The 26,345-nt window shown below is 33.3% G+C and overlaps 1 protein-coding gene across 2 annotated transcripts in view; it reads right to left on the bottom strand.

Annotated features, from left to right (window-relative positions):
* Positions 1-26,345, bottom strand: part of GRID2 (glutamate ionotropic receptor delta type subunit 2) — a 1,393,842-nt gene that overhangs the window by 237,931 nt on the left and 1,129,566 nt on the right. For both annotated transcript variants that reach the window (XM_044912908.1, XM_044912909.1), the window contains one exon: positions 22,954-23,266. In XM_044912908.1, the coding sequence (XP_044768843.1) occupies positions 22,954-23,266 (313 nt within the window). The remainder of the gene's footprint in view (positions 1-22,953; positions 23,267-26,345) is intronic.

The raw sequence follows: 26,345 nt of genomic DNA on the forward strand, positions 1-26,345 counted from the left end.
AAATGTTCCTTTGTGCTTCTTTCTGGTCAATCTCTATCCCCCATGCTTGGCACCAGGCAAGGCAAATCTGCTTTCTGTCACTGTGAAATATTTTTCTTTTTCTATATAAAGTTCTTTTTAATTTCATATAAATGGAATGTAGTCTTTTGGGTCTGGCTTCATTTTACTTAGCACAAATGTTTGAGATTCATTCATGTTGTTCCATGTGTTAGTGGCTTATCCCTTGTTAGTGCTAAAAAGCATTCCATTGCATATATCACGATTTGCTTATTCATTCACCAGTAACTAGACATTTGTATTGTTTCCAGTTTTTGGCTATTATAAATACATTTTCTATGAACCTTTGCAAAAAGAAAATGTTATTTCAACATTAGAACTTCCTACAGAAGAAGATAATCTTTATAATTCTTGAAATTTCAGGATTAACAGAAGTAAGTAAATTTTACTGAACTCAGTACTGTGGGATATTTCTAATGAATACATTTGAAAAATGTTAAACTAAAAATTAATTATAATCCAATTAAATAACTGCTAGCCATACCACATAACCCATATATGCTGATTTTAACTTGTTTCATGTATCCACTGCTGTAACTCATTGTAGAACTGAATTGAATTACATAGCTAGTAAATGTAACACTCGGCAGCTTCTTTTCACAATGTTTTCTTTACTCCAGCCCATATAAAATTCCCGCTGTTCCTAATGAGCTAAAGAATTAAAAACAGCCAATCGAAAGCCAATTTTCCTGTCTGATCTTACAAAATTAAAACATTTGAGATTTTAGTAACTTAATCGATAAAGGGATTTCAGTTTCCCAGTTTGTGGTGGGGAATCATAGTAAACACTATATGTAGTGTTCATCCATACATCTTAATGTTGCACTTAGGGGAGCTTACCTTTCACTGTAGCACTTAACCTCAAGATCCTTGACTATTACTTAGGTTACAACTTGTGTAAAACTATATTGTAGTCCACCTTACAAACTGGTTTACTTTCATATCCACAAGGATTGGGGCAGTGATGGTATTTAGAAACCCTTGTGGTAAATTCTTTCCCTAGATCTTATTTAATTAAGGCTTTTTTTTCCCCATCCTGTACTAATTGCTTTTATTCAATTCTACTGGAAACATGATCATAGGATGAGTGAACTGAACTAAATCTACTGAAAGTAATTTGTTATACATGAACTTCATTGGGTCAGACAAATCTTTTAGAATACTAATTAGCAAAATCCTTTTTTTATGGAACTAGCTAACCCATCCTGAATTAAGAAATGTACCTTTTTAGAGATTTTGAAATTACACTGATATTAGAAGTTCCTTTCTACTTTTTAAGTTTATTTTTTTTAATAAAGCAGCTTCAGTATGTTTGAAATGGACATGCTAGTTGGAAGGCTTTATAGCGTATATTACTTTTTGCTGAGATTTCCACTAATCCATAGAACTGCATTTTATGGTATTAATGGTTACTTTGAAGTTTTAGCTCAAAGCAAAATGGGTCAGTGTGCCACATATCTTCCTTGAATTTTTATTTGCAACAAAAAATGCATTTGCTTACTTTTTTTTCTGTTTCCTTTCCCAGTATCTATCAAAAGGACCCTTGTAAATTTTAATGATTAAAAATAAGATTTTGCATCTAAAGAACATTGATATCACAACCAAATTTCAAAATTATGGTGGAATGTATCTCAAACCCTCATTGACACCCAGAATATTTCCCAACACTTGTATGGTTTCCACAGTTATGATTTTGCCAAAACTACACACATTTAAGAGGTGCCCCTAGAAATATCTTCAGCTTCTGTATTCATGCTCTAATTATATCTATTTCATTATACTATTTTAGAGGTCTTGCTAAAAAAAATAAGTAAAAAGAGGGGAGAAACCAAATAGTTTCATCCTTTCTCTCTTGGTTTGTTTAGCTCTGTTAGTAAATGTCTTGCTTTGTAAAACTCAAGAGCATAAATCCAAGATTTTGGTAAAATATTTAAGTGTATAGTACACAGAATTTTTCTATCTAATATTACACAATTAAAATAGTTGAGATTTTAGTAATTCAATTTACAAAGAAAGAAAGATACTCAAAGCCTCTAAAATCTTCAGATAGTTTTCAAGTAGTTTGGTTCAGAGATGAACTGAGATTTTTGAAGTCACTGTATGTTACCCCTTTGTTTTCTCTGTCTACCATATTTGTCTTCATGTCCTTTTAGTTTATTTTTTATTTACTAAATTATTTGATTCATATTTTAGGTGCTTTGTTTCTATTTTTAATACATTGATATATATCAATTGCTTATCTCTTCACCAAAAAAGAAAAAAAAAAGGAACAGTACATGACTTGAGCAACAAATAAATAGTGATTTTTAAAAAATACCCAAATATCATTTTCTGGAGGCCCCCAAATTATTCTTTTTTCTTTCTGTACTATTTTTCTTGCTACCTGCTGATTTTACCACAGACTTGCAACAAAATGAGGACTGGGAAAGGTACTCAGTGAGGAAATGTTGTCTGGATGACTAGTCATTTGTCAAACAGCATGAAGCAAGACTGCCATTGAGTCTGGCCTGCCACTCCAGAGTGATGTATTAGTTTTTAATGTTTTAAAATAATTATAGCAAGGCCTAAGCCACCATATAAAACCACTATATAAATTCTAGTGCCATCATCAACCCCAGTTTTCAGAGACCCAATCAATCAGTGGTTCTGAGCAAAACTGCACCCATTTTACCAATCCCAGAAGCATCAAAGTTCAAAGGGTAAGAAGCAGTTGTCAACAGGAATCAAAAGTGAAGTGGATCTCGAAGTGAAACTTCCATTACCTCTGAAATTTCTGAGACTAATTCCTGAACTAGGCCTTATGTATCAATGCATCGCTATTTTCACAAGGTCAGAAAATGCCGATACATATTCAATCGTTTTAATGAGGATACAAGAGCCAAGGTTAAGTCTAACATATATTTTTAAAACTCCAAAATGCCATTCAAATCCAGTAACCTGTTAACTACCATTGAAGATTAGTTTCAAATCTATGATAGAGAAGGGAATCATTTATATTGTGAATTCAGTTTTTCAAAAACAGTATCAGCCTTCTCAATTTTGAACTTTTTCTTTTTCTTGTTTTCCAGAACTCTTATGTTTAAGTTCTTAGGAGGACATCTTAAAAAGCAGAAAGAAAGAATGGATTCCTCTCTGGTTTCTATCAGTACATTCTTTGGAATAATAGGTTGGAAAATGGCTAAAGGAATGAGATTTTGGTGTGCTGGTGTGAGATAAAATATAGACATTTTATTCAGTATATGGGCTTTATATATTCAGATAGAGTTCAGTAAGTAATACAGACAGACCTGTAATTGAAGGATGTAAAATAATCCATATCCTAGTGATTCCCACAATACCGCTGATTGAATAAGAAAATATATATGAACCACAGCTCATGGGTTTTTGTATGAGAATGCAAATATGTAAAACTGAATGCATTTTAGAATTCCACATAAAGCTTAACTATTTTGCTTAAGGAATATCTCCTCCTCCTCCTCTTCTTCCTTTAATATGCCACTTCCTTTAATATGCCACACTTTGGGTGTGGTTTGTAGATTTTCTCAGGAATTTCCAAAGGCATTTTCAATCTACAGCCTCAGTAGTCACTGAGTCAAAGATTTGGGTGGAATAAATGAGCAATGGAAAAGTCAGGAAACAGGTTCATATTGCTGGGCTGAAGTGGTAAATCCAAACCATGGATGTAATGAAGTAGGACGTAAGGTCAGAGAGGAGAGGGATCAGGGTGAAGTTGCAAAACAAAACAAAACACAAAAAACCTATTAAACTCAAACCAAAATCAGGAAGTAAGAGATTAAAAGCAAAGGTCAGGAAAAAAGTAATCAAAGCTTCTATATATTGAGTATTTACTAATGGACCAGGCATTGTGTTAAATGTTTTGTAAACATTTCTTAATCTTTACCATAGTCTTAGGAGTTTCCTCAGCCAAGGTCAAGATCAGAGAGGAGTAGGGACAGATGATTTTTGCTTACAGGTAAGGGAAAAAGCTAGGCAGGAAGTGACACATGTCAGAGAATCTAGGAAGCCCCACGGTGTCTCCTCCTTCAAGTACATTTCTTCCATTAAGTCTTCTGGTTTATTACTGCCACTTCATTTTCTCCCTCTGTTCTCCTCAACAATAAGGATAAATAGGATTATTGTAGGCTGACAGGCCAAAAATTTAGGATAGATTTGTGCAAACAAAACTAAAATAAGCATGGTAATAGTTTAGATATCTACAAAATTCAGAAAAAAATCCTCATTATTTTATATTGGAAATAATCTACTAAGACCAATATACTTTCTGAGATGACCGTAAGAAACAATCAGCTTAAAACATAACCATTATAATGAACTGATGATCTTGGGAGATGTGACATATCAAGAAGATAGGAGGAAGGTGATATTGCAAAAATAAGAGATTTTTAATGATGAATAAATAATAAAGAAAATAGGTAGGTGAAGATCTTTTTTTTTTGTATTGTTCTGAGAGGTGTGCTATGATTCTGTATACCTTAAATTCATTCTTGGGATAATTCAACTGGCATATTGATCATTTCTCTGTTTTAATAATGACATATAAATTTTTTATTGAATCATTAAAAAATTATAAGCCCAAATTACTGGACTTGTAAATAGCTATTATATATATATATTTTTTAATTACTTTGACAAATAACTTTGTAACTAGTAACCTTAGACATAATAGATTATTTGCAGGGGGATAAAACTTTCACTGTATAAGTTTTACATGCAAACAAAATGATGAGTTACTTTTTTGTTTCTCTTTTCCCTGGAGACATTCATTCACCTTGATTTTCTGCAAAGGCCTATGGAAGATAGAAAAAATATATATTTTTTGTTTCTTCCAAGTTTCACAGACTTAGAGATTCTTCTCTGCCCATATGGCAATACACAAGAGACTCCTGCAATTGTTTGAGAATGCAGGCTGCTATTCAAAAAACAGACATGGTAGGCAGTTTTTACATGAAGATATTATCCAAGGAAATGTTATTAATATTAATTGTAGTCATATGACTAAGTTCTTGTGCAATCTTCTGCAACTTTCCTTTTTATTTCTTTTATTGTGCTGCTCATGGTACAAATCTATTCTAACTCTACTATATAATGAACTTTTCAGTAGACAGATTCTTTAGAAAATATTTGACACTTGCAGATAAATAATGAAATCCAAAGTAATCACTGAATGATAGTCATCTTTGTGGCTTAATACAACTCTTTGTTTGTTTGTTTGTTTTTAAGATTTTATTTTTTTATTTGAGAAAGAGAGTGTGAGTGAGCAAGTGAGCATGAGCAAAAGAGCACAAAAATGAATAAAATATTAAATTTGGGAGAAGAAATGACAATGAATAAACTGATGCAGAGGGAGAGGGAGAAGCAGGCTCCCATTGAGCAGGTAGTCCTATGACGGGGCTCCATCCCAGGACCCTGAGATCATGACTTGAGCTGAAGGCAGATGCTTAACCAACTGAGCCACCCAAGGACCCCTTAATAAAACTCTTTATAATAACTTTTAGAGTCTTTCTCTGCCTAATAATCTTTGGTGGCTCTGGAAGTAATAACTTGAAGATTATTTGATGCTTTGTGTGTGTGTGTGTTTTACAAATGAAATTTAAAAAAAAATGGTAATGATTGGATAAGCTACTTCAGGTAAATTTTTTTTTTAAGATTTATTTATTTATTTGAGAGAGCAAGAATGAGAGAGAGAGAGAGTACATGAGAGGGGGCAGGGTTAGAGGGAGAAGCAGGCTCCTTGCCGAGCGGGGAGCCCGATGCGGGACTCGGTCCAGGGACTCCAGGATCATGACCTGAGCTGAAGGCAGTCACTTAACCAACTGAGCCACCCAGGCACCCTACTTCAGGAAAATTTTGATCAGCTACTTTTTTCTTTTGTCCTCTCTTCTCTTTACGGAGTTGTTGGATTTGGATTCTGACCTCCACCCCCACTTCCCATTATCATTTTGAACATGACCCTCCTTTATAGTTAGGTATATAAAAGTTTTGCTGCTGTATTTTAAGTTATTGGAATAGCCCCACTGCATTACATGGTATAATTTTATACCTCTATAAACACCAGTAATACACATTTAAAAGGTTGAGCTAACTTTCAGACTGCTTTTTGTCTGTGTTCTTAACATTATCAATGATAGAATCTGAGCTTTTGTGTCCAAATGATTCAGTTAACATTTTTTCAGTGTCTTAATGTTGCCATGTGTTATACCCAAGCAATTGCCTCTGCTTGAATATGTTTGTCTTCTAAGTATCTAGTGAAGTGCAGTGATGTAAAGCTGAATTTTACATTGCATTAAGTTACTATTGTTTTTTTAATAAATCCTTTAAAATTCTATTGAAATTTGTATACTTTTAATTATTGAAAATGTGAGAAAATAGAGTATGGTACAATGTTTGGTTGAAAGTACCAGAAGTCTTAGAAGTGTGCATACACATATCATTTAACTCAGAAGCTGCATATCTAGGATAATTTCTTAAGAAAAGAACCAAGGATGTGTACAAATATTGAACCACTAGAATAACTTTTTATAATTTTATAGGCAAGCAATAATAGGAAATTTAGGAAAACAAATTATATATGTACACACACATATAATATAGGCTCTTATACAGACAGTAAGTAAAGCTATGTAAGAATACCTAGAGGAATAAATGGTTTTCAGAATGTACTGATAATTTATTTTTAAAAATATCATATACAGTATGAAACTACTGTTTTATATCTATATATTAATATATTTTCTGTATACTGACACTCAGCAAACTCAGTGCCAAATCCTGTCATGTATATTTCTAATTCATTCTCTTTTTTCTATTTTTACTGCCATTTTTGTTGTTGAGGTGGTAGTACCTAATGTTCTTCAGGCTAACATGTCAGCTGGTCGACCTTAGAAGTCTCATAATCTCTACGCCATCCTTCATATTGTCTCTAAATAGCACAGATCATATAGCTATTTGGATGAAATGCTGTTATTAAATTTATAATCTAACATAACTCTATCATTGTGATTAACAGGTACACTCTACCAGATCATCTGCCAATAAAATTCAAACTTTAAGTAGCATGAATAAAATATTAAATTTGGGAGAAGAAATGACAATGAATAAACTGATGAATAGAAAGTACATCATTTTTAAACCTGAAAAGAAAAATATAACCCTGAGAATTGTTTCAAGCTTAAATTTCTACATTTTGTGTGTGTGTGTGTGTTAAGGGGAAGTTTTCCAGCTAAAGCATCTTGATTAGCAATAACACGCCAAACTGAAGATCAAAAGTACCAGATTAAAGCACTTTAAGATCAGCCTGGGAGGGTCCCTGAAAGTTTCATCTCTGTCTTCAAACTTCTCAGACCTGCTACAGGATTCCTACCATTACTGGTTTTTTTTTTGTAGCTGAGTCGACAATAAATTAAAAATAGGAAAAAACAAGTGTTATAAAATGCAGCATTGTTGGAGATGCTTATCTTATGAAAAGATAGCTTATAAGTTGGAGGTGGTGGCATTTTTCCCCTTATAAGTTATCTATAAGATACAGCACAGCCACTGGCACTTTCAGAGTGATTATCAAAATATCATCTGCAAGAAGCAAAAGAAAGGCAGAAAACGACTTTAATAAGACTTAAAGATTTTTTTCTATGAAACTTATTTCACTTTATTTCATTAATACCAGGTGTTGCAATTTAAAAATTAAGTCTATATTTTTAAAAAGGAGATTGATAAGTTTATTCTACTTGGCTTTTCTCATTCTTCACTTCCTTTGAATTCTCTGATTTCAAATATGTTTAATTATATTCCCCAAAGACTTGTAAAACAAATTAGACACAGAAAATGCATATGTAATAAACACTGTATTTGCTGGTTTATTTTAAAATCATTTAAAAGAGTAGAGTTGCATTTTATAATATCATAAAGGAAAAGAAAAAAATAAAAATCTGCAATTTTAAATGAAAATACTTCTTATTTTGTAAAACCATTTAGCTGCTACTTAAAAGAAAAGAGAAAAATTAAACAATATACCTTATTGATTCTTGTTTTTGAAAACCATATACGTTGGGTTACTTTCTGACATCTTTGCATTACATGATACTTGTTTTCATCTTTATCAGTTAGTGTTGTGAAATATATTAAACTATAGTGACATATCAGAAGGAAGTATTCTAAAGGAGAAATATATATATAACATATATAAAGGAGAAATATAATTATAATATATATAACATATATAACATGTATATAATATGTTAGTTTATATGTATGTATATGTTAGTTTTATAATGACATATCAGGAGGAGGTATTCTAGAGGAGAAATATATATATATATAACATATGTAAAGGAGAAATATATATATAATTACAATGTATACATAACATACAACACGTATGTAATATGTTTACAAACATAACACTTCATCATGATGGTATTTGTTTGGTATGTAGAATCATCTACACCTTGGATATGTACTTATGTCATTATTTATAATATTTCAGTTGATAAACTACTGAAATTAAATGATAGTCTCAGATAGTCAGATGTGAGGTTTAAATTGCATTGCACTCAAGTCTTGGAGTGAAACAAGTAAGCATAGCCAGCTTACAAGTTTGACCTCTGCAATTACTGTTCATTTTCTAAGCTTCCCTGGGTGTAAATGCATGTTAAATTGTCTTTTAGTGCCAGGAATGACTTTTTCTCAGCCAAATTACTCTCTTTTGGTACCAGTTAGATATGTATTCTATGTAATTTAGTAATGCAAAAGTTATTCATTCCAACTTATAAGTGTCCATCCTGGACATTGCATGTGGCCAGCTTCATTATCTTACATTATTATAAAAAATGTGTTTGTGGTTCTAAAGCAAGTTTTAATGCTTATCCTTTTTAATGAATTATTCAGGTCATCAAATATAATTTCCAACTTGCTTAACCCAATTCAAGTCAGCATTTGTAGAACGTCAATTGGGTCAATACTAGTTCAGAAGAAAAAATTAAAAAATCAATGAACATCAGAGTGATCATTTTAATTTACACTCTTTAACCTAAACCATGTTCCATATTTGGAGGATTGAATATTACAGATTCACTTTAAATATTTCGTTTTCACAAGTGTCACTATCTATACAACTATCTGCAACAACTATAGGGGGACCTATAAAACTATAATTACACTATTTCCTGGTCTTGACATAAGATTTGACCTTGTTTTTCCTATGGCTTAGAGATTAAGTATAGCCCCAATGGATGAACTGCACATCATTTTCAAAGGAAGGTCTTCTGGGGGATAATGCTGTGTTTACAGATTTCCAGTGTGGCTGCAGCTAGTGCCTATTTAATCTTATATTACAGATGGCCTTTTGTGAGCAAATGACTGAATTTAAAAATCAAGAAACTTTTTAATCAAAGAACTGGCCTTGACAAGGAAAACTGAGAGTAAAATGTTATTGATTTATTTTTTCTGAGAGAGAAAGTGTTATGAATGTTAGCAGATTTTAAGATCTTTTTGGATAAAGGAGAAGTATATATAAATTTCAAGCAAATAAAAGTAATAAAGATCTTCAGTTACATTGTTTACAGGAAGAATTATCTATAGAGAAGGTTACTACTGATGATTTAGGAACAGGGGAATTATTTAATCCTACTCTGAATGCAAACTGTTATTAGCAGTTTGGTTTGGTATAGGGAAAAAAGTCTTTCTCTCTCCATATCTAGATATGGGTATAGATATATACAGATAGATATTTACAGCTATCTCTCTATATTAAATATCTATATTGATTTATCTATCTATAGATAGATATTTATATATAATATTGATATGTAGTCCAAATAAAGGGCTAAAACAATTTATGTAAAATAACATTTATTGTTTCCAGAAAGATATAGGAAGTTGATTGAGAAGGAAGAAATACACTGAGAATGCCATTACTCTTGCCCCTCCCTGTGGTTCTTTTTTAACAAGAGCACTGGGGAAGATTACTTACAAGAGAATGGTTTTCTTCAGGAGCTGTCACCACAAAGAGAGCTAGGAATAATATGTGCCTTTTCATTTAACGTAGATATTGTCTGAAAGGAATAACTGTAATTGATCTGGAGAATAAAAAAGAGTGTGACTGGCTCTTGGAGTTAAGGTTTTTGAAAGTTTCAATAGATGGATATATGCTGTAAGCAACACATAGCTGCCTCAACAAACATTCATGCACCTATAAAATATAATCACGGCTCAGATCCAAATCTACAATTTTTTGAAACAGTTCTTAAATCCCCAAGTATGCTGGAGGACTTGAAGTCACAACAGATAGAGAATAGTTTGACGGTTAATGCCTTCTAAAACAATTATTTATATTTGTCTAAATGTTTAGTCCTGCCACTCCTCTGCTTAAAACACTCTAGTGACTCTTCATTACTACAAAGTAGAAGCCAAAAACTAGACAGCCTAATCGCATGTGAGCTCATGGACCTCTCTGACCTCCCCTCCTACTAAGCTGTCCTTCTGGCCTCTTGGAGCAGGTCATTGTATTTGTGATTCGCTACACCTGACTCCCCCCACCCCCCCATATCTCTACAGCACATTCCTTCCCATCCTTTAGGTCCTTGTTCCAATCTCAAATGCTTAGAGGCTTACTTAAATGAACCTATTGAACCTATTGAAAATTGCAACCCTTCCACGTGTACTTCAAATTCCTTTCCCTCTGAGATAATTTTTCTATAGTATTTGAGTTCTGATGACTGTGTAATTTATTGATTGATTGATTTAGCCTACTGTTTTTTTTTACCTGTCTCCCTTCCCTAGAATAAAAGCTCCATAAAAGACTGAATCTTTGTTTTTCTCAGAAAGCTATCTCCAGGAGCTTGGATAGGGCCTGTTACATTGTAGACATTCAATAATGTTGAATAAATGAGTGATTTATAATTTGAACCCCAAACATTTAGCTTTAACGTACATAAAACATGTTTTAATCTCAAAAGAAATGTTTCTTTGAATTTATAAAAATGTACATAAAGTCATTCCATTGACTGAAGAAGTGGTATCACAGAGGAATTCAAGCATATATAATAGAGCTCTCATATATTCATTAAGATAACTAATGGAAAAATGCACCTGTCTAATTGGTCAGTTGTGTAATTAAGAAATAGTGCAACATGATTTTACATGCAAATTCTGTTTATTTTCTCAGCAGAATAAACTGGTCTGAAAAAACAACAAAGATGTTTCGATATCTGTTAAGACAATGAATGCATGACAAACTTAACACTTCCTTTGTTCAAGATAGCATTAAATAAAGGAAGTTTATTCCCAATGTTAAATTTGTAGCCAGTGGTGTAGTTAATTAAGAGAAAATGTCAATAGAACTTAACATTGTCACAGGATAATGGTTCCTGCTGCTAGATATATGTCAAGAGAAAGATAAACAAGATGAAGTGATTTATTAAGCAGTGCCACGCTCCAGGCAATGCATTTCTAGAGGATTATAGTACTCCTTGGGTGGTGATGTCAGGCAGACGACTGAGGACTAAGTGGCCTAAACTCTTTGAATAGTATAACAATAGTACAGAAATGTGGTGCTTGCAGGCAGTCCTGCTGATATAGCAAAATTACTTTACGTTTAGAAGGAAAGGAGAGACCATCACGATATTAGAAAGGATCTAAAGCAGAAGAGAAGACTGTCAACAATTTTTCATGACTTTGCAGATAATTATGTGAAATCATACTATTTCAAAATTTAAAAGCCAAAAATATTAGGATTACCCCTACTTAAAGTACAGACTTCTCGAAAAATTTTATTTCAGGCAACAAATGATTATTGCTTTGGGAACTTAGTAACTTCTCTCAGCAAAAACTGTATTAAAATAATTTTTGGAGAAGCATCCAGAGATCTTTTATTTCTTTTCAATAATTTTAATAATATAATTTATTTTTAGATTGTTAATATTGATAAAATAATATCAAAGACAGTTTTAATTTAGACTCAACCTTGTGAATACTGGAATGGCATATTCTTTGCTTTAACTCACAAATTTAACTCACAATACTATTACGTGCTTTGATTTTCTTAGGTGGAAGTCACAAATTTTACTGGTTACTTAGAAATTGTTTTCATCTTAAAATTTACCTTATATCTGGGTGTTATATATTCCAGTGCTGCAAGAATATAAACTAAAGGGAACATATACTTAACTATATTATTTATAACTTTCCTATGCATAATAATATATTTCAAAAGTATCAACAAGCATTACATATATGTTAATAATGAAACTATTGCTTAGCAATTCTCTTAAGTTTAAAGGAATTCCATCAGTGAATTTAAAATTTTAGCATAATATTTAACATAGGTTCTATTTATTTATGAGACAAGGCTGCTTTCAGTTTTATCAATATATTAAGCAATCAAATAGTTATTGACATTGCAAAAGAATGAAACTGGACCATTACCTTATACCATATACAAAAATTAATTCAAAATGGACTAAAGACTTGAATGTAAGACCTGAATCTATAAAACTCCTGGAAGAAAACATAGGTGGGTAAACTTCTTGACACTGCCCTTGGCAATGATTTTTTTGGATTTGACACCAAAAACAAAGGCAACAAAACAAAAATAAACAAGTGGGACTACATCGAACTAAAAAGCTTCTGCACAGCAAAGGAAAACACCAACAAGATGTAAAGGCAATGTATTGAGTGGGAGAAAATAGCTGCAAATCATATATCTGATAAGGGGCTAATATCCAAAATATGTAAAAAACTCATACAACTCAATAGCAAAAAAACACTTTGAGTAAAAATTGGGCAAAGGATCTGAATAGACATTTTTCCAAAGAAGACACATGAAAGATCTTCAATATCATTAATCATCAGGGAGATGCAAATTAAAACCACAATGAGGGGTGCCTGGGTGGCTCAGTCGTTAAGCGTCTGCCTTCAGCTTGGGTCATGATCCCAGGGTCCTGGGATGGAGCCCCACATCAGGCTCCCTGCTCAGTGGGAAGCCTGCTTCTGCCTCTCCCACTCCCCCTGCTTGTGTTCCCTCTCTCGCTGTGTCTCTCTCTGTCAAGTAAATACATAAAATCTTTAAAAAATAAAAAATAAATAAAACCACAATGAGCTATCGCCTCACACCTATTAGAATAGCTATTATCAAAAAGACAAAAAATAACAAGTGTTGGCAAGGATATGGAGAAAGGGAACCCTTGAGCTCTGTCGGGAGGAATGCAAATCAGTGCAGATGCTCTGGAAAACAGTATGGAGCTTCTTCAAAAAATTAAAAACAGAACTACCATATGCTCCAGCAATTCCACTTCTGGGTATTTATCCAAAGAAAATGAAAACACTAACTTGGAAAGATATATGTACTCCCATGTTCTTGCAACATTATTTACAATAGCTAAGAGACAAAAGCAACCTGAGTGTCCACTAAGATGAATGAATGAAGAAATATGTTATATATAGTCATACGTGTTATATATGCATATATATTTTTTCATTCTTTTCCAAGGCTGAATAATATTCCAGTGCATATCATGGAATATTATTCAGTCATGGAGGAAAACGAAATCTTGCCATTGTGACAACCTGGATAGACCTTGAGGGCATATGCTAAGTGAAATAAGTCAGACAGAGAAAGGCAAATACCATATGGTCTCACTTACATGTGGACTCTAAAAAGCAAAATAAATGAAAAAAACTGAGCACACAGATACCGAAGACAGATTGGTGGTTGCCAGAGGCAATGCAGGCCAAATGGGTGAAAGGAAGGAAAAGGGACAAACTTCCAGTTATAAAATAAGTCACAGGGATATAATGTACAGCATGGTGACTATTGTCAACAATACTGCATTACATATTTGAAAGCTGCTGAGAGTAGATCTTAAAAGTTCTCATCATAAAAAATCCTATAACTATGTGTACATATTAACTAGATTTATTGCAGTGATCATTTCACAATATATACAAATATCATATCATTATGTTGTATACTTGAAACTAATGTAATGTCTGTTAATTATGCTTCAGTAAAAACTATTAAATATTCTAAGTTTCAATACTGTCATTGTGAGTGTAATAAACAAAAACTGAAATATCATCATCATCATCATCTTCATCACCATCATCATTTCAATTCTGGAATGGATCCAAACGGTTCTAAACTGCATCAATGGCAGTTTGTGAACATTGATTACTTTAGGAAAATTAGCCTTCTCTATGATGTTCATGCTCAATTTTGTGCTATTTTAGTTACAGATTTCAAGACATACTTCCAAAAACAAAACACATATTTACACGGTTCTTATACATTAATCTTTCTAAAATTACTCAATCTTTTTAAGGACTTAATATATAAACTGGAAGCATCCTGAATCAAAACTTGTAATTCCATTCAATTTGAGTTCATTATTTGTTATATCTTGGGCCCTGTTATCCTACAGTTTATCACAATACATGTGATGATGATGTACTTACATGGGAAAAAATGCTTTTAGTTTTTCACATCTAGCTGAATGACAAAGTTATTATGAGTTTGTTAGTATATGGCTTTTACTATAAGCATTTTCATTAGCTAGACTAGCTTTCTTAATATAGTTCCTTATACCTAATTACAATATGCTTCTTTAAAATAATGCTTATTTTCTGTGAGATAATTATGAGTGTATTAAACAATGTGGTTGATTCTATCTCTTGCTGTGGCCTGCAAAAATGTTGAGGTAATTATAATGTTGAGTGTCTATTTTATGTCATGCACAAGGTTTTAAGTGTTTTATATCTATGAGTGATTAATTTTTCAAACACCTGATGAAGTAGGCAATTATTATTCAGGGAACTGAGGCACCTAGAGGTTAAGCAACTTGTTCAATGTCATATAGTTAGTAAGTGGTAGATATAGGATTTAAAACTGAGCTGTATCTCAAGGAAACACAAAGATATGAAAATAGTTATTAAATTAGATATTGATACGATAGAATCCTATAATCTTAGAGCCGAAAGAAAATTTTAAAATAATCTAGTACTTTATAGATCAGAAAGCAAAGATAAAGTGAGTTGATTGGACAATTCATTTCGTCCACTGTCACTGGGTAAAAAATTGGTTCCCAGTCTGTGTTCTTCATTTTGATAGGTCATGACTTTGTATGCATTTGACCTAATTATATTGCACCAAATAGCAGCATGTCTGTAAACTCCAAGCCCATCATGACTTGTGCTTTCCTCAACATGATAATTAGGAAATTAGGAATATTTAGAAATTAGAAATATTTAGAAAATTAGAAATAATTAGGATTCTGTGATGGAGCTATGTGTTTACTAGTTTGTTTCTCTTGTATACTGAAAGCTCCATGAAGACAGACACCATGCTGTCCTCCTCACCCTTGTGACTAGATAAATAATTCTTATTTAATAATTAAACAGACGTTTTCTGGAGAATAAAGAATTTGAAATCGTAAAGGCAGAAGAAATACTATAAGTGCCTGTTAAAGTAGTAAAGTACATAGATATAAACATTAAGTGCTAGAAAACAAGTGAAGCAGACAGGACAAACTGTGTAGCTGTACCAAATGGATTGCTAATTTAGAGTCGAAGGGACAGAGCTGCAAATATAAAGAGACTCTATAAATTTAGTCACAGCCACAAATCAAAGAGCGATTTTATGTGTCCACAGTGCGGAAATATGGGTCATATGTTGGTATTTTGTTAAATCTTAATATAAAAACGAATGATTGTCATCAAGAAATGTAGCTTACAAATAAGGGACAGCTATTATATGTGATGAGATATGTGATGTGAATTTATACTTCATATTACACATTGTAATTTCTCTGCCTTAAAATTGTGAAAAATTAAAGTAAAGGTTATGCCACATTCAAGGGTATTTAACAAAAGTATCACCAGGACTTTTGTAAACCAGAGATTATAGTTGGCTTATAATTATGCATCTTAGAGCTAGGTTAAATGCTAAGAGACTTAATTTTCAAAACATACTGATACTGTTTTTAAAAGCTCGGATCAGTTTCCCATGTTTTTTGAAATATAACCATCATTATTAAACTTCTAAATACGTATTCATAGGCGAAGGGGAAAAATGGATTCAGGTCAAACAAAAATTGAATTTCCAAATTTATATTCTAAACTGATGGTCTCTATTACCACCTATAGTCTTTTGATCCCAATAGTTTAACTTCGATCAATCCTAAATCAGCTTTAGAATAAATTTATCTTTGGTGATGTCTGACCCTATTCTTATTACTTAAGCTGAGGGGTTTTGTAATATGGTACTGTAAGTACTGAGTACTACTATGATATCAATGCTATTTTAAAGGACCTGCGACACCTCCTTTTTCATCACTTAAATTTAGATTTTTAAAACAATTTTTTTCTTATAGCACTTGGGGAAGAAGAAAAACCAACTCAGAATATCTTAAAAATCACCTTTCAGTGCTTTGTTTTATTTTTTAATGAGTCTCGGGAAACCACTCCTTTGTTTCGTTAAATACTAAAATAATGCTTTTAATTATAGTATACATTCTTAAGAAGTTCGAAGTAGTCAAGAAAATGTTTTCACCAGTTCTTGTTTGATAAGCATTTTATAAGCAGAAATCTGATTTTTGCCTCATATGCCTTGATTACTTTCAACTGTTCAAAAGCCCAGTTTAGCATGAGAAAGGATTTTCTGGCTCAAATCATGAAGAGCTGGTATTAAAATAAACAAAATTCAGGGGCATATTACATACATATGATTCACGGAATCATTGCTTAGGAGCTCATTACAGTTCATTGGAAATGTAAACCAATGGATTTCCATCTTAGCATCACTGCACTTGTTTTCTACCATACAAATTACTCATTCCCCACACCCATAAGGATAGACTTAGAATAGTATCTGAGAACGTGAAAGTTCAACTGAGTTTTTTTTTTTTTTTCTTTAGTGGTTAATTCTGGTGATAAAACGAAAGAAAATGAGCACCTTGTCATGTTTTAAATCAGCATGGGGAAATTCTCAAGTGGATATGACAGTTCTCAGACTGCTTGGCACTCCCTTTATTAAGGGCTGCCAATCATAATTAGCAACAACAGAGATGTTTTCTTGAACCCAAATAAAAATTACAGAGAGCTTTTTTGAGTTAATATCTGTAAGAACAGAACATAGAAAGAAATTTGTCTGGATAATCCAGTCAGCCTGTCACTGGGGATGACTCTCATTTTCCCTGTGTTCGTTAGGGTCAGTAAACAGCAGAGTTAGCCAATATCATTTTTGTTATATTCAAATTGAATGTGAAATATCAGATAACATTACAAAGGAATTGCTTTAGCTACTGCATTACAAGGTTTGAATCCTTTGGGGTTTTGCAACATTGATAAATTTCATATATTTGATATCTACACTATTAAAATAGATGTCTTTTTGAGTTATTCTCCTATGCTAAGTTTTCAAGAGATGCTTTCTCATCAGCAATCTCCTTAGTTGCCTAATTCGATAGAGAAGAATGTCTGATTCTTCTTTTTGTGGAAACGAGGAAGTTGTGATTCTCTGTAACACTACGATCCATCTGGCAGTGGAAAGAGCTCTTTATTTTCTTCCAAAAATTGCCCTGGGATCTCAAAGACTGTGGGTTGCCTCTCCTGTTAATTCTTGTGCAGCAGCCCTCAGGTTATCTTCTACTATTCCTGAAGGCCCCCTTTCTATTCATCACTGGCATCTGTGGAGCTTTTTGATCTTCAAGAAAGCTAGCAAAGGAATTTTCCTTCTTTATTCTTTCCAATAATTCTGTCTCCTCATTGGAAGTGGTTTTTTTGATCCCATTTGGCTATGGCCCATTTAGATGGTTCCAAGCATGACTGCCAGAACTGTATCTTTCTTATTTATGACCATACTCAAAACATCTAAGTTGGGCATGATATACAGCATACCCAAGAAATGGTAATTAAACCAGTTAATATAGTTATTCTTTGTTTTCTTTTTGTTCTTCCTGTTCCTGGCATAGAGTTGGTACTTAATAAATGCTTGCTGGTAAATAAACATATGTAATAGCTATAAATATTTTACATGACTATAAATATTTGTACTTTCTAGAACCAGACAAAAGCATCTGAGGCAAACTCTGAAATTGCCCTTTGCAAGTAAACAGCAAACAAATTGTATACAATATGTGTGTGAAAAAGTCAGAGGCCTCCCACCCGCAGGCCCAGATGATATTAAGATGATGCTCTTAATATCACTGCCCATAAACAAAACATAAAGGATCTTCAAAAATCAAATGCTAGTTGTTTAAGTATGTTGATTGCAGAGAGATGCATGTAGACATGGAAATAAAGGAGGATATAAAACGACAACAAAACTTGCATAAAATTGGTCTCTCATTCATGCATTTAACTATCTAATTCACAAGCTTTAATGTTCCAGCCAAACAGATGTACTAAGTTTATCTCTATAATGGACCATACTGCTTTTGCACAGTTGGATTCCCTGAGCTATTTTTCCAGAATGCTTTGAAGTTACAGACTTTTTTAAAAATCAGAATTAGTAAACAACTGGCATATATTTAACATTTTTCTTTTAGCTGTCCCTAAACTCTTTTTTTCAGAAAATTTTCCAATAATACATGAAATGCTTTTTATCCCTATTCAATCTGGTCTAGTGGCTCAATAAAGACGGTAATTCTGAATAACAGCTGCACTTCTTAAAAAGACTGTATTTTTATTGAAAATTATCACTAATTTTTTTTAAAGATTTTATTTATTTATTTGAGAGAGAGAGAGAGAATGAGAGACAGAGAGCACAAGAGGGAAGAGGGCAGAGGGAGAAGCAGACCCCCTGCCAAGCAGGGAGCCTGACGCGGGACTCGATCCCGGGACTCCAGGATCATGACCTGAGCCGAAGGCAGTCGCTTAACCAACTGAGCCACCCAGGCGCCCATAAAATTATCACTAATTTTAACTCCATTGCCTGGGCATGGACACTGTCATTGACTGATTCTTTTTTTCATAGGGCTTAGGAGCTTTTTCTTAATTTATTTTTAATCAAAATGTAAAGATGCTTTCTGTATCTTTTAACAAATTCACCTTTTCATTGTTAGGAAGTGGAAGAATGGCAGCATTTCAAAGATGAAGTAGTTAATCATATGCAATTCAGCATTATCCATCACTAGGAATTTGTATTAATGTACAATCAACCTACAGGCCGTACAATTCATTTAAAGGCCCAGTTGGGATGGAAAAGTGCTTAACATATTTATAACTTTTGATATCTGTGTCATGTTTACACACGAGAAAATCATGCTAACCATATGGGTAATTTTACTTTTCTTTTTCTCTTAGATGTGCTCCAAAAATTAATTTGGCTACCTGGAGGCAGAGTTCAGAAAGCATGTCAACATCCTCAAAAATAAAGCTTCAACAAATCTGATACCTTATTTATAAGTTCCTCATCTTAGCTACTTAATAAAATACACCAGTAGAGACATTCTGAGTAACTTCCTGTTAGGTTTCGTGAATTTAGATCATTGGGGAACAGATTATAATCTAATAAGCACAACATTGCAGTTAACTCCATGCTTTGTTTAGTTAACTATTTAGCATGTATTTATTCATTTAGTTGATCACTTTGCATTTATCAAACACTTAATATGTACAAGACACTGAACTGTAGGTAAAGGGACTATAACGATAAGACACTGTTTTATGTTCAAAGGACTCAGATGGAGACAAATGAAGAAAAGGCAATTACATAATAGTTTATAAGTGTTACGATAAATATATCTTCAGAAGCTTAGAAGATGGTTCCTAATCCCAGCAAATATTTCCTAAAAGAAGTGAGATCAAAACAAGAATTAGAGGATGCATAGCAACTTGCCATATGAAAGCAGAGTAAGAATAGAGATTAAGCAGTTTAGTAATAAAGGCATTTTAGGAATTGAAAGGAGCAGAAGCAATGGCAGAGAGTCATGACACAGTCTTGTATTCAAGGGACAAAAGCCATTTGGAGTAACTGAACAATTAAATGTGAGGCATGAACGGTAAGAGATGAGAATTGAGCCCTGGACAGGAGCCCAATGGTGGAATATTGTTCATGTTCCAAGTAACTCAGACTTTTAAACTGTGAGCATTGAGGAGCCAAGAAAATATTTAAAGAACGAGAATTATGTGTTTAGCTCTCCCTGATAGAAATAACTTGGATATATATGCAAGTATGTGGAGCATATGTTGGCAGGGGACAAGATTGAAAAAAGAAAGACCTGTTAACAACACTCCTGTAGTTCAGATGAGAAATGAAGTAGGCTTAATCTAGGTAGGAGTGTGGGCTTAATCTGTCTAGGTGAGACAAGATTTCCACTTCTAGAAATATTTAGAAGGTAAAATTCACAGGACCTAACTGTGGTTGGATAGAAGGGATAGAAGGAAGAAGAAATCAAACTGTTTTCAGAGTTTCTAACCTGTATATCTGAGTGGCTAGCAATGCATCAGCTGGAAGAGAATATGAGAAGCTACAAAGCTTTAAAGTGTAAAATAAATTCAATGTTTGACATGTTGGAATTCATGGTGCTTTTGCTATATCCAGAGAGTGGTCTAGTGAGCAGTTGGATATACAAAACTAAAATTAAAGAATGGGTGATGTAGATTTGGGGGGGGGTCAACTGAATATTGGTGGTTATTAAACCATGTTCAGAAAATTGGGTGGATTGGGAAGAAGTGAGATGAAAACAAAGGTTAATTACATCTAACTATAGCAACCTTTATTTTTAGCCTGTGCTCATACCTATTAACATCTCCTAGCTATTTGTCCTCATTTACTGACAACTTTGGCACATGGCTCATTTTCTTTCTCTCCAATCTGAGTTGACCGTCATTGCAGATGGTTCATCTAATCCTCTGGGCTCTCAGTTCCTTGATCAGCTTTGAAGTCCCTCACCAACTCTTAACTTCAGGAATCCATAAATACAAACTTCAAACTCCCTCACACTGATATTTCCACTTTTGTTCTTTGGTCTCATCAAGAACTCTATTCTCTCCTACTACTACTCTATTACTTTCCAGTCATACTCTTACTGCATTCTTATTATTGGTCTTTCTATTTTTTTTTTTATTGCTTCATGTACCCTAGGAGCTACCATTTTAACCATTATCTTGCAAATAATCTAAAATCATTTGCCTTTTTATCCTTTTTCCATGTGCCTGACTATCCACAGCTGAGTATGATTTGTTTTTATTTTTTATTTATGTGGTAAGCAATTATGTGACCCTTATATAAGTTATTTTATCTAAGAACTTCATAATTTTTAGCCACTTTAATTTTTATAACAAAGTTATGAGACAGGCACAACCAGGATGTTCCCTACAAGAGGAACTCATGCCATCATACAAGTTTGTGATCCCCAACCTGGACTCTAACATTTTTCTGTTTCATTGACTCTTTTTTCTCTTTTTGGAATGCTCTTTATGGAGAAATTAACTACCATTCTGTGAGAAAGGCCAAACTATCCCATGAAGAGAGACCATAAAAGAAAACTGAAGCTACCAGCCCTCAGCCAGCATCAGCCACCAGACATGTAAGTGAAATGCACAAGCCTTCAGACGAGTTCATTTTCAGACTTTGAGTTGTCTAGTTGAGTCCTCAGACATCACTGAGTAAAGACAAGCCATCCTCCCTATGTCTTGTCTAAACATCTGACCCACAGAACTGGTAGGTTTTGGAGGATCTGGTTATGCAGCTATAGTCACTGGAATACTACCAATAACAAGTTTATTGCTAAATCCAGTAAGTATCTTTCAAGTCTTAATTTTACGTGATTTTTTGAAATGTTTAACATCTTTGGCCAAACCCGCCATCTTTAAATATTGTCTTTATTTGGTATGTATACCACTGCATGCTATACATGGTACTTGCATCTTTCTCATTACTCCTTGTCAGTTAGCACTGAAAGCTCCTCTAGCCCATTCCTTTTCTTAGGGCTCTCTCCTAGGCCCTTTCTGGGCCAGTGGTCTCACACAGGAGTATGCAGTTGAGAACAACTACTCAAATTTAATGGAAGATCTAATAGCAAGTGTGAATAAAAAATAAGATGCTATTGAAATTTATAAATATTAAAGCAAAAGTGTCATGTATCTCCATTATGACACATATTTCTCCTCCTTATTATATGTGATAGGTTTGTAAGAAACTATCGATCCCCTAAGTATTTTATTATTTCATTCTGCATAATGGCAGTAGTCTCAAATAAGGAGTTCAGTAAGTATTATTCTATTCTAAAATGGTGGGAGTCATAGAAATAACTGGACAACTTTAAAGAGTAGGGCAGATTAAATATTGAATAACAAAACAAAGACATTCTTTAGAATACCATGACATTGTAAGTTAAATCACTGGTAAAGATTAATTAAATATTAAGATGAAAGATAATACAAAATTTCTTATCAGAATCTTAAATGAATCAAAGTTTTTTCACCATCATTGAATATTTTTAATACATTAAATAATGTCTCTGAACAAAGAACCAGTCCCAACATGTCTTATATATGTAAATAATTAGACAGTGTCTGCTCTGGTTGTAAGTTGTTTCATCCTAGTAAGGCTATTTCTCAGAATGTCAGAGAAAGGAAAAAAAAGAAATTAGGGGGGGGAGGAGGGGAAATCTGATCTTGAGTTTCTTGTGAACCTTACCTCTGACATTCATTTTTGGCTTTGTTGATGAAATTGAACCTACATCAAAAGGTAATGAACCATTTTTGTGGGAAACCTGCTGTGTTTGAGATCCTCTAGGAAAGAGTAGGAAATGTTCTTTTCTAAGCATTGCTGTGAAGACCCTTTAGAACACTTATTGATGTCAGATACAGAACATTCTTAACTGATTCATGGCATTTGAAACATATTCCTTTTTCAGACTAAAATGTATTTTTTCTCCTTACCTTGTTGTACAAAGGATCCATACACAAACCACATGGAGTTGTAGAGAGTAGTAGAAGTCATTGATCCCATTTGTAATCGTGGGGGATTAAGCCAATTCAGGAGGTAGACCAGAAGACCCACCAGAAGAACAGTGCCAGCGATGCAAGCCCAGAGAGAGAGATCAAATGGTGCAAGACAGGCAAACATGTCCACTGTCTTTTCAGCCCTTCTCAGTAGTACTCCCACTGAGTAGTCCATATAGCGTGTTGTAAAGTCCACCACATTCTCACGATCTGGGGTGATGGTTAAAGCAGAAATCCCTATGTCGGCTCTCTGAGAAATTGAAAGAGAAAATATTAAATTAACAATGTGAAAAACAACTTGATTTGTGGTGCTTCAACTTGCTTTAAGGAAAAGAAAACAATGCCTCAGGCAACATCTTTAGTCTTTTTATATAAACTGAAAAACACGGCAGAGATTTCTTAGAGGCAAACTCTGTGTGAATTTTGCATTTCTCACTGCAAATCTTGCCTGACCAGAGTCAGATAAATTACCTTGTTCATATTATCAGTGCATGTGAAATCAGTGAAGAATATTTCAGACACAGATAACACCTGAAGGAAATTGTCTTTTTTCCTTGGGTCATTTTATCAAAGCCATCATTAACACAGTAGCAAAGGCAAAACTTATTCTAAAGAATTCTTTCTGAGAAAATGTTCCCAAGATACTTAATTATATTCTTAACATGTAAATTCTTAGGCAGGTAAATTAAAAAAAAAAAAAAAAAGCTCAACATAGCATTTTACTCTTGGTTTAGATTTCTCTGCATCAGAATTTATATATATTTTTAAAAGATTTTATCTATTTATTTGACAAAGAGAGAGAGAGAGAGAGCACAAGCAGGGGGATTGGCAGGCAGAGGGAGAGGGAGAAGCAGGTTCCCCGCTGAGCAAGGAGCCTGATGTGGGTCTCCATCCCAGGACCCTGGGATCATGACCTGAGCCGAAGGCAGACACTTAACCAACTGAGCCACCAAGGCACCCCCAGAATTTATATTATTAAGCTCTAAATATATTAGTTTGTTAGAACTTTCATATAGCACTGAGTTATAATGTCATTTGCCAAAAGTCTCTACCATGATTTTTATTGTATAAACCCCCCAGAAATGTTTTAATGAAAAATTAAAGATTAAGGATACCTAATTTTTCTTGGACAACCCTTCTTTTCAATGTGTATCTCTTTAGATTCTCAGTGCTAGCACTCAAAACTACAGTACATGCTATTTTACTTATTTGAAGCACTTAGCAGAATTGCAGTGAGATCACAGAACAAATGAATTACATTTCAATTCCATGATATGAGAACACACATTTAAATATCTAAAAGATGTATTTTGTTTGAAATAATAACCCATGGCTATGATTAAAGCTGTGGGAAGCTCCTTCCAGACAAATACAAATAATAGTAAATTGTTTGTTGAACATTTTTGTTATTATTTTTCTTTCTTTTGCATTGTTTTATGAAGGAGTATAGAAACTGGTTTTATTGCTTTTGGAGACCAAAACAAACAAACAAGCAAAAACAAAAACACAAAAACATGAAAAGTAACATACCTAATAGAGTGCTAAACCAGTTCAAATAAATCTAGTCTCTGAAGTAATAATGGCCTCAAAACTATTCTAAGCTACATTTAAACTTTATGTGTGTTTGTGCGTGTATATGTTTATATTTATACATATATATCAGCCCATATATATTTGCTGCTAGGCCCAGTACTAAGTAGTTAAATAAATTTTCTTATTTAACCCTTACAATACATCATGAATTACATGTTTTCCCCTCGATTTCATAGATGGAACAACTACAAGAATTAAGTAACTCATTTAGTTCTCATGGTTGATAAGCACAGAAGCCAGTATCAAAGCTTGGTTTTTCTTACTTCAAACCTGTGCTCATAACCACTGACCCTACTGCAAAAAATCCTTCATTTTCCAAGTAACCCATATAGTAGGTGGTTGAGATAACTAGTTTTAGGACAGTTTTTACCTTAAAAGAGTCTAAAATTTTGTGGGGTTTTTTATTACGCTATTTACAATGCAACAAGGCCATATTAGTATAAACACCATGAGTTTATAAATTATTAATGGAGAGGTATTAAATTTAATAACACTACATGAAAATGAACTTTCAGAGAAATAATTATTATTGCTTTCAAGCTCATGTATTTATTTTCTGTAGCTAGATATTAGGAATTAGGTCTTTTCACCTGGATCCTTACCTCTCTAGTTCTATCTTTTCTGAGCTTCAGTTTACCCATTTGTGAAATGAATGTACCTAAGTTTAGTGTGATTATTGTGAGTTGACTCATTTATCTTAATCCAATGGCGAATACATATCTCTCCAAGATTCAATTAGGCTTTCAGAAGTTGCCTTTACTTTTTCAGGACATTACAGTACAATGGATCAGTAATTTAGTAATTGATGCACTAGTGACCCAAAACATTTTATGACTCAATTAAAATCAGAAAATTTCACCCAAGGAAGAACTTACTGACAAGTCGACTGAATATTTGTAAATGTTCATCAATATTTTGCTGATAAATAATTGAATGTTTAACACCTAATTAATGATTGTGAATTGGAATAGTCATACACTAATTCTACTAATAGATACTTACAAGTATCATGAAGCGAATTTCTATAATGGAAAAATGATATCTAGGGAATGATGTGTGCTTTCTTTTTGGAAAAGGAAACTGATTATATTGCATGTGCTAAAATATTTACTAAATATAATAATTACTTGTCATTTTTCTATGGAGAACTTCCTAAATTCTGGTCCACTTTTAACACTTGGCTATTCTGTTTTCAAGGAGAAATTCCCAGTCTCCCTGTGGAGGGCATATCAGAATCATTTAATGGCCTTTTCAAACTGCACAAATACATTTATGTACAGACACAATAGAAACAATATGTACACATTTTCCTATCTCTGAGATTTGTATATACCTTCCTAAGGAAGTACCTCACCCTCTTCTTCAGAATCAATAAGACAGCAGATCATTGTGCTTGATATGAATATGTGATAGTCCTTACTTGTATGAGAGAAGTTTTACTGGAGCAGAAGAAAAAAAAAAAAAGCCAAGAATCACTGATTCATAAAGATAGCCCAAAAACTTCTTGAACATTTCCAAAATACCAAAAATGATCAGAAACAAATGATCATTCCTACCCTCCCTCTCCTTCACTGCCTTTCTTCCTTTCGTCTTTTTTCTTTTCCTTTCTTTTTTCTTCCTTCCTTCCTTTCTTTCTTCTTTCTTTTTCTTTCTTTCTTCCTTCCTTTCTTTCTTCTTTCTTTCTTTCTTTCTTTCTTTCTTTCTTTCTTTCTTTCTTTCTTTCTTTCTTTCTTTCT

Source organism: Neomonachus schauinslandi, chromosome 2, assembly GCF_002201575.2.
Source record: "Neomonachus schauinslandi chromosome 2, ASM220157v2, whole genome shotgun sequence".
Lineage (NCBI taxonomy): Eukaryota > Metazoa > Chordata > Mammalia > Carnivora > Phocidae > Neomonachus > Neomonachus schauinslandi.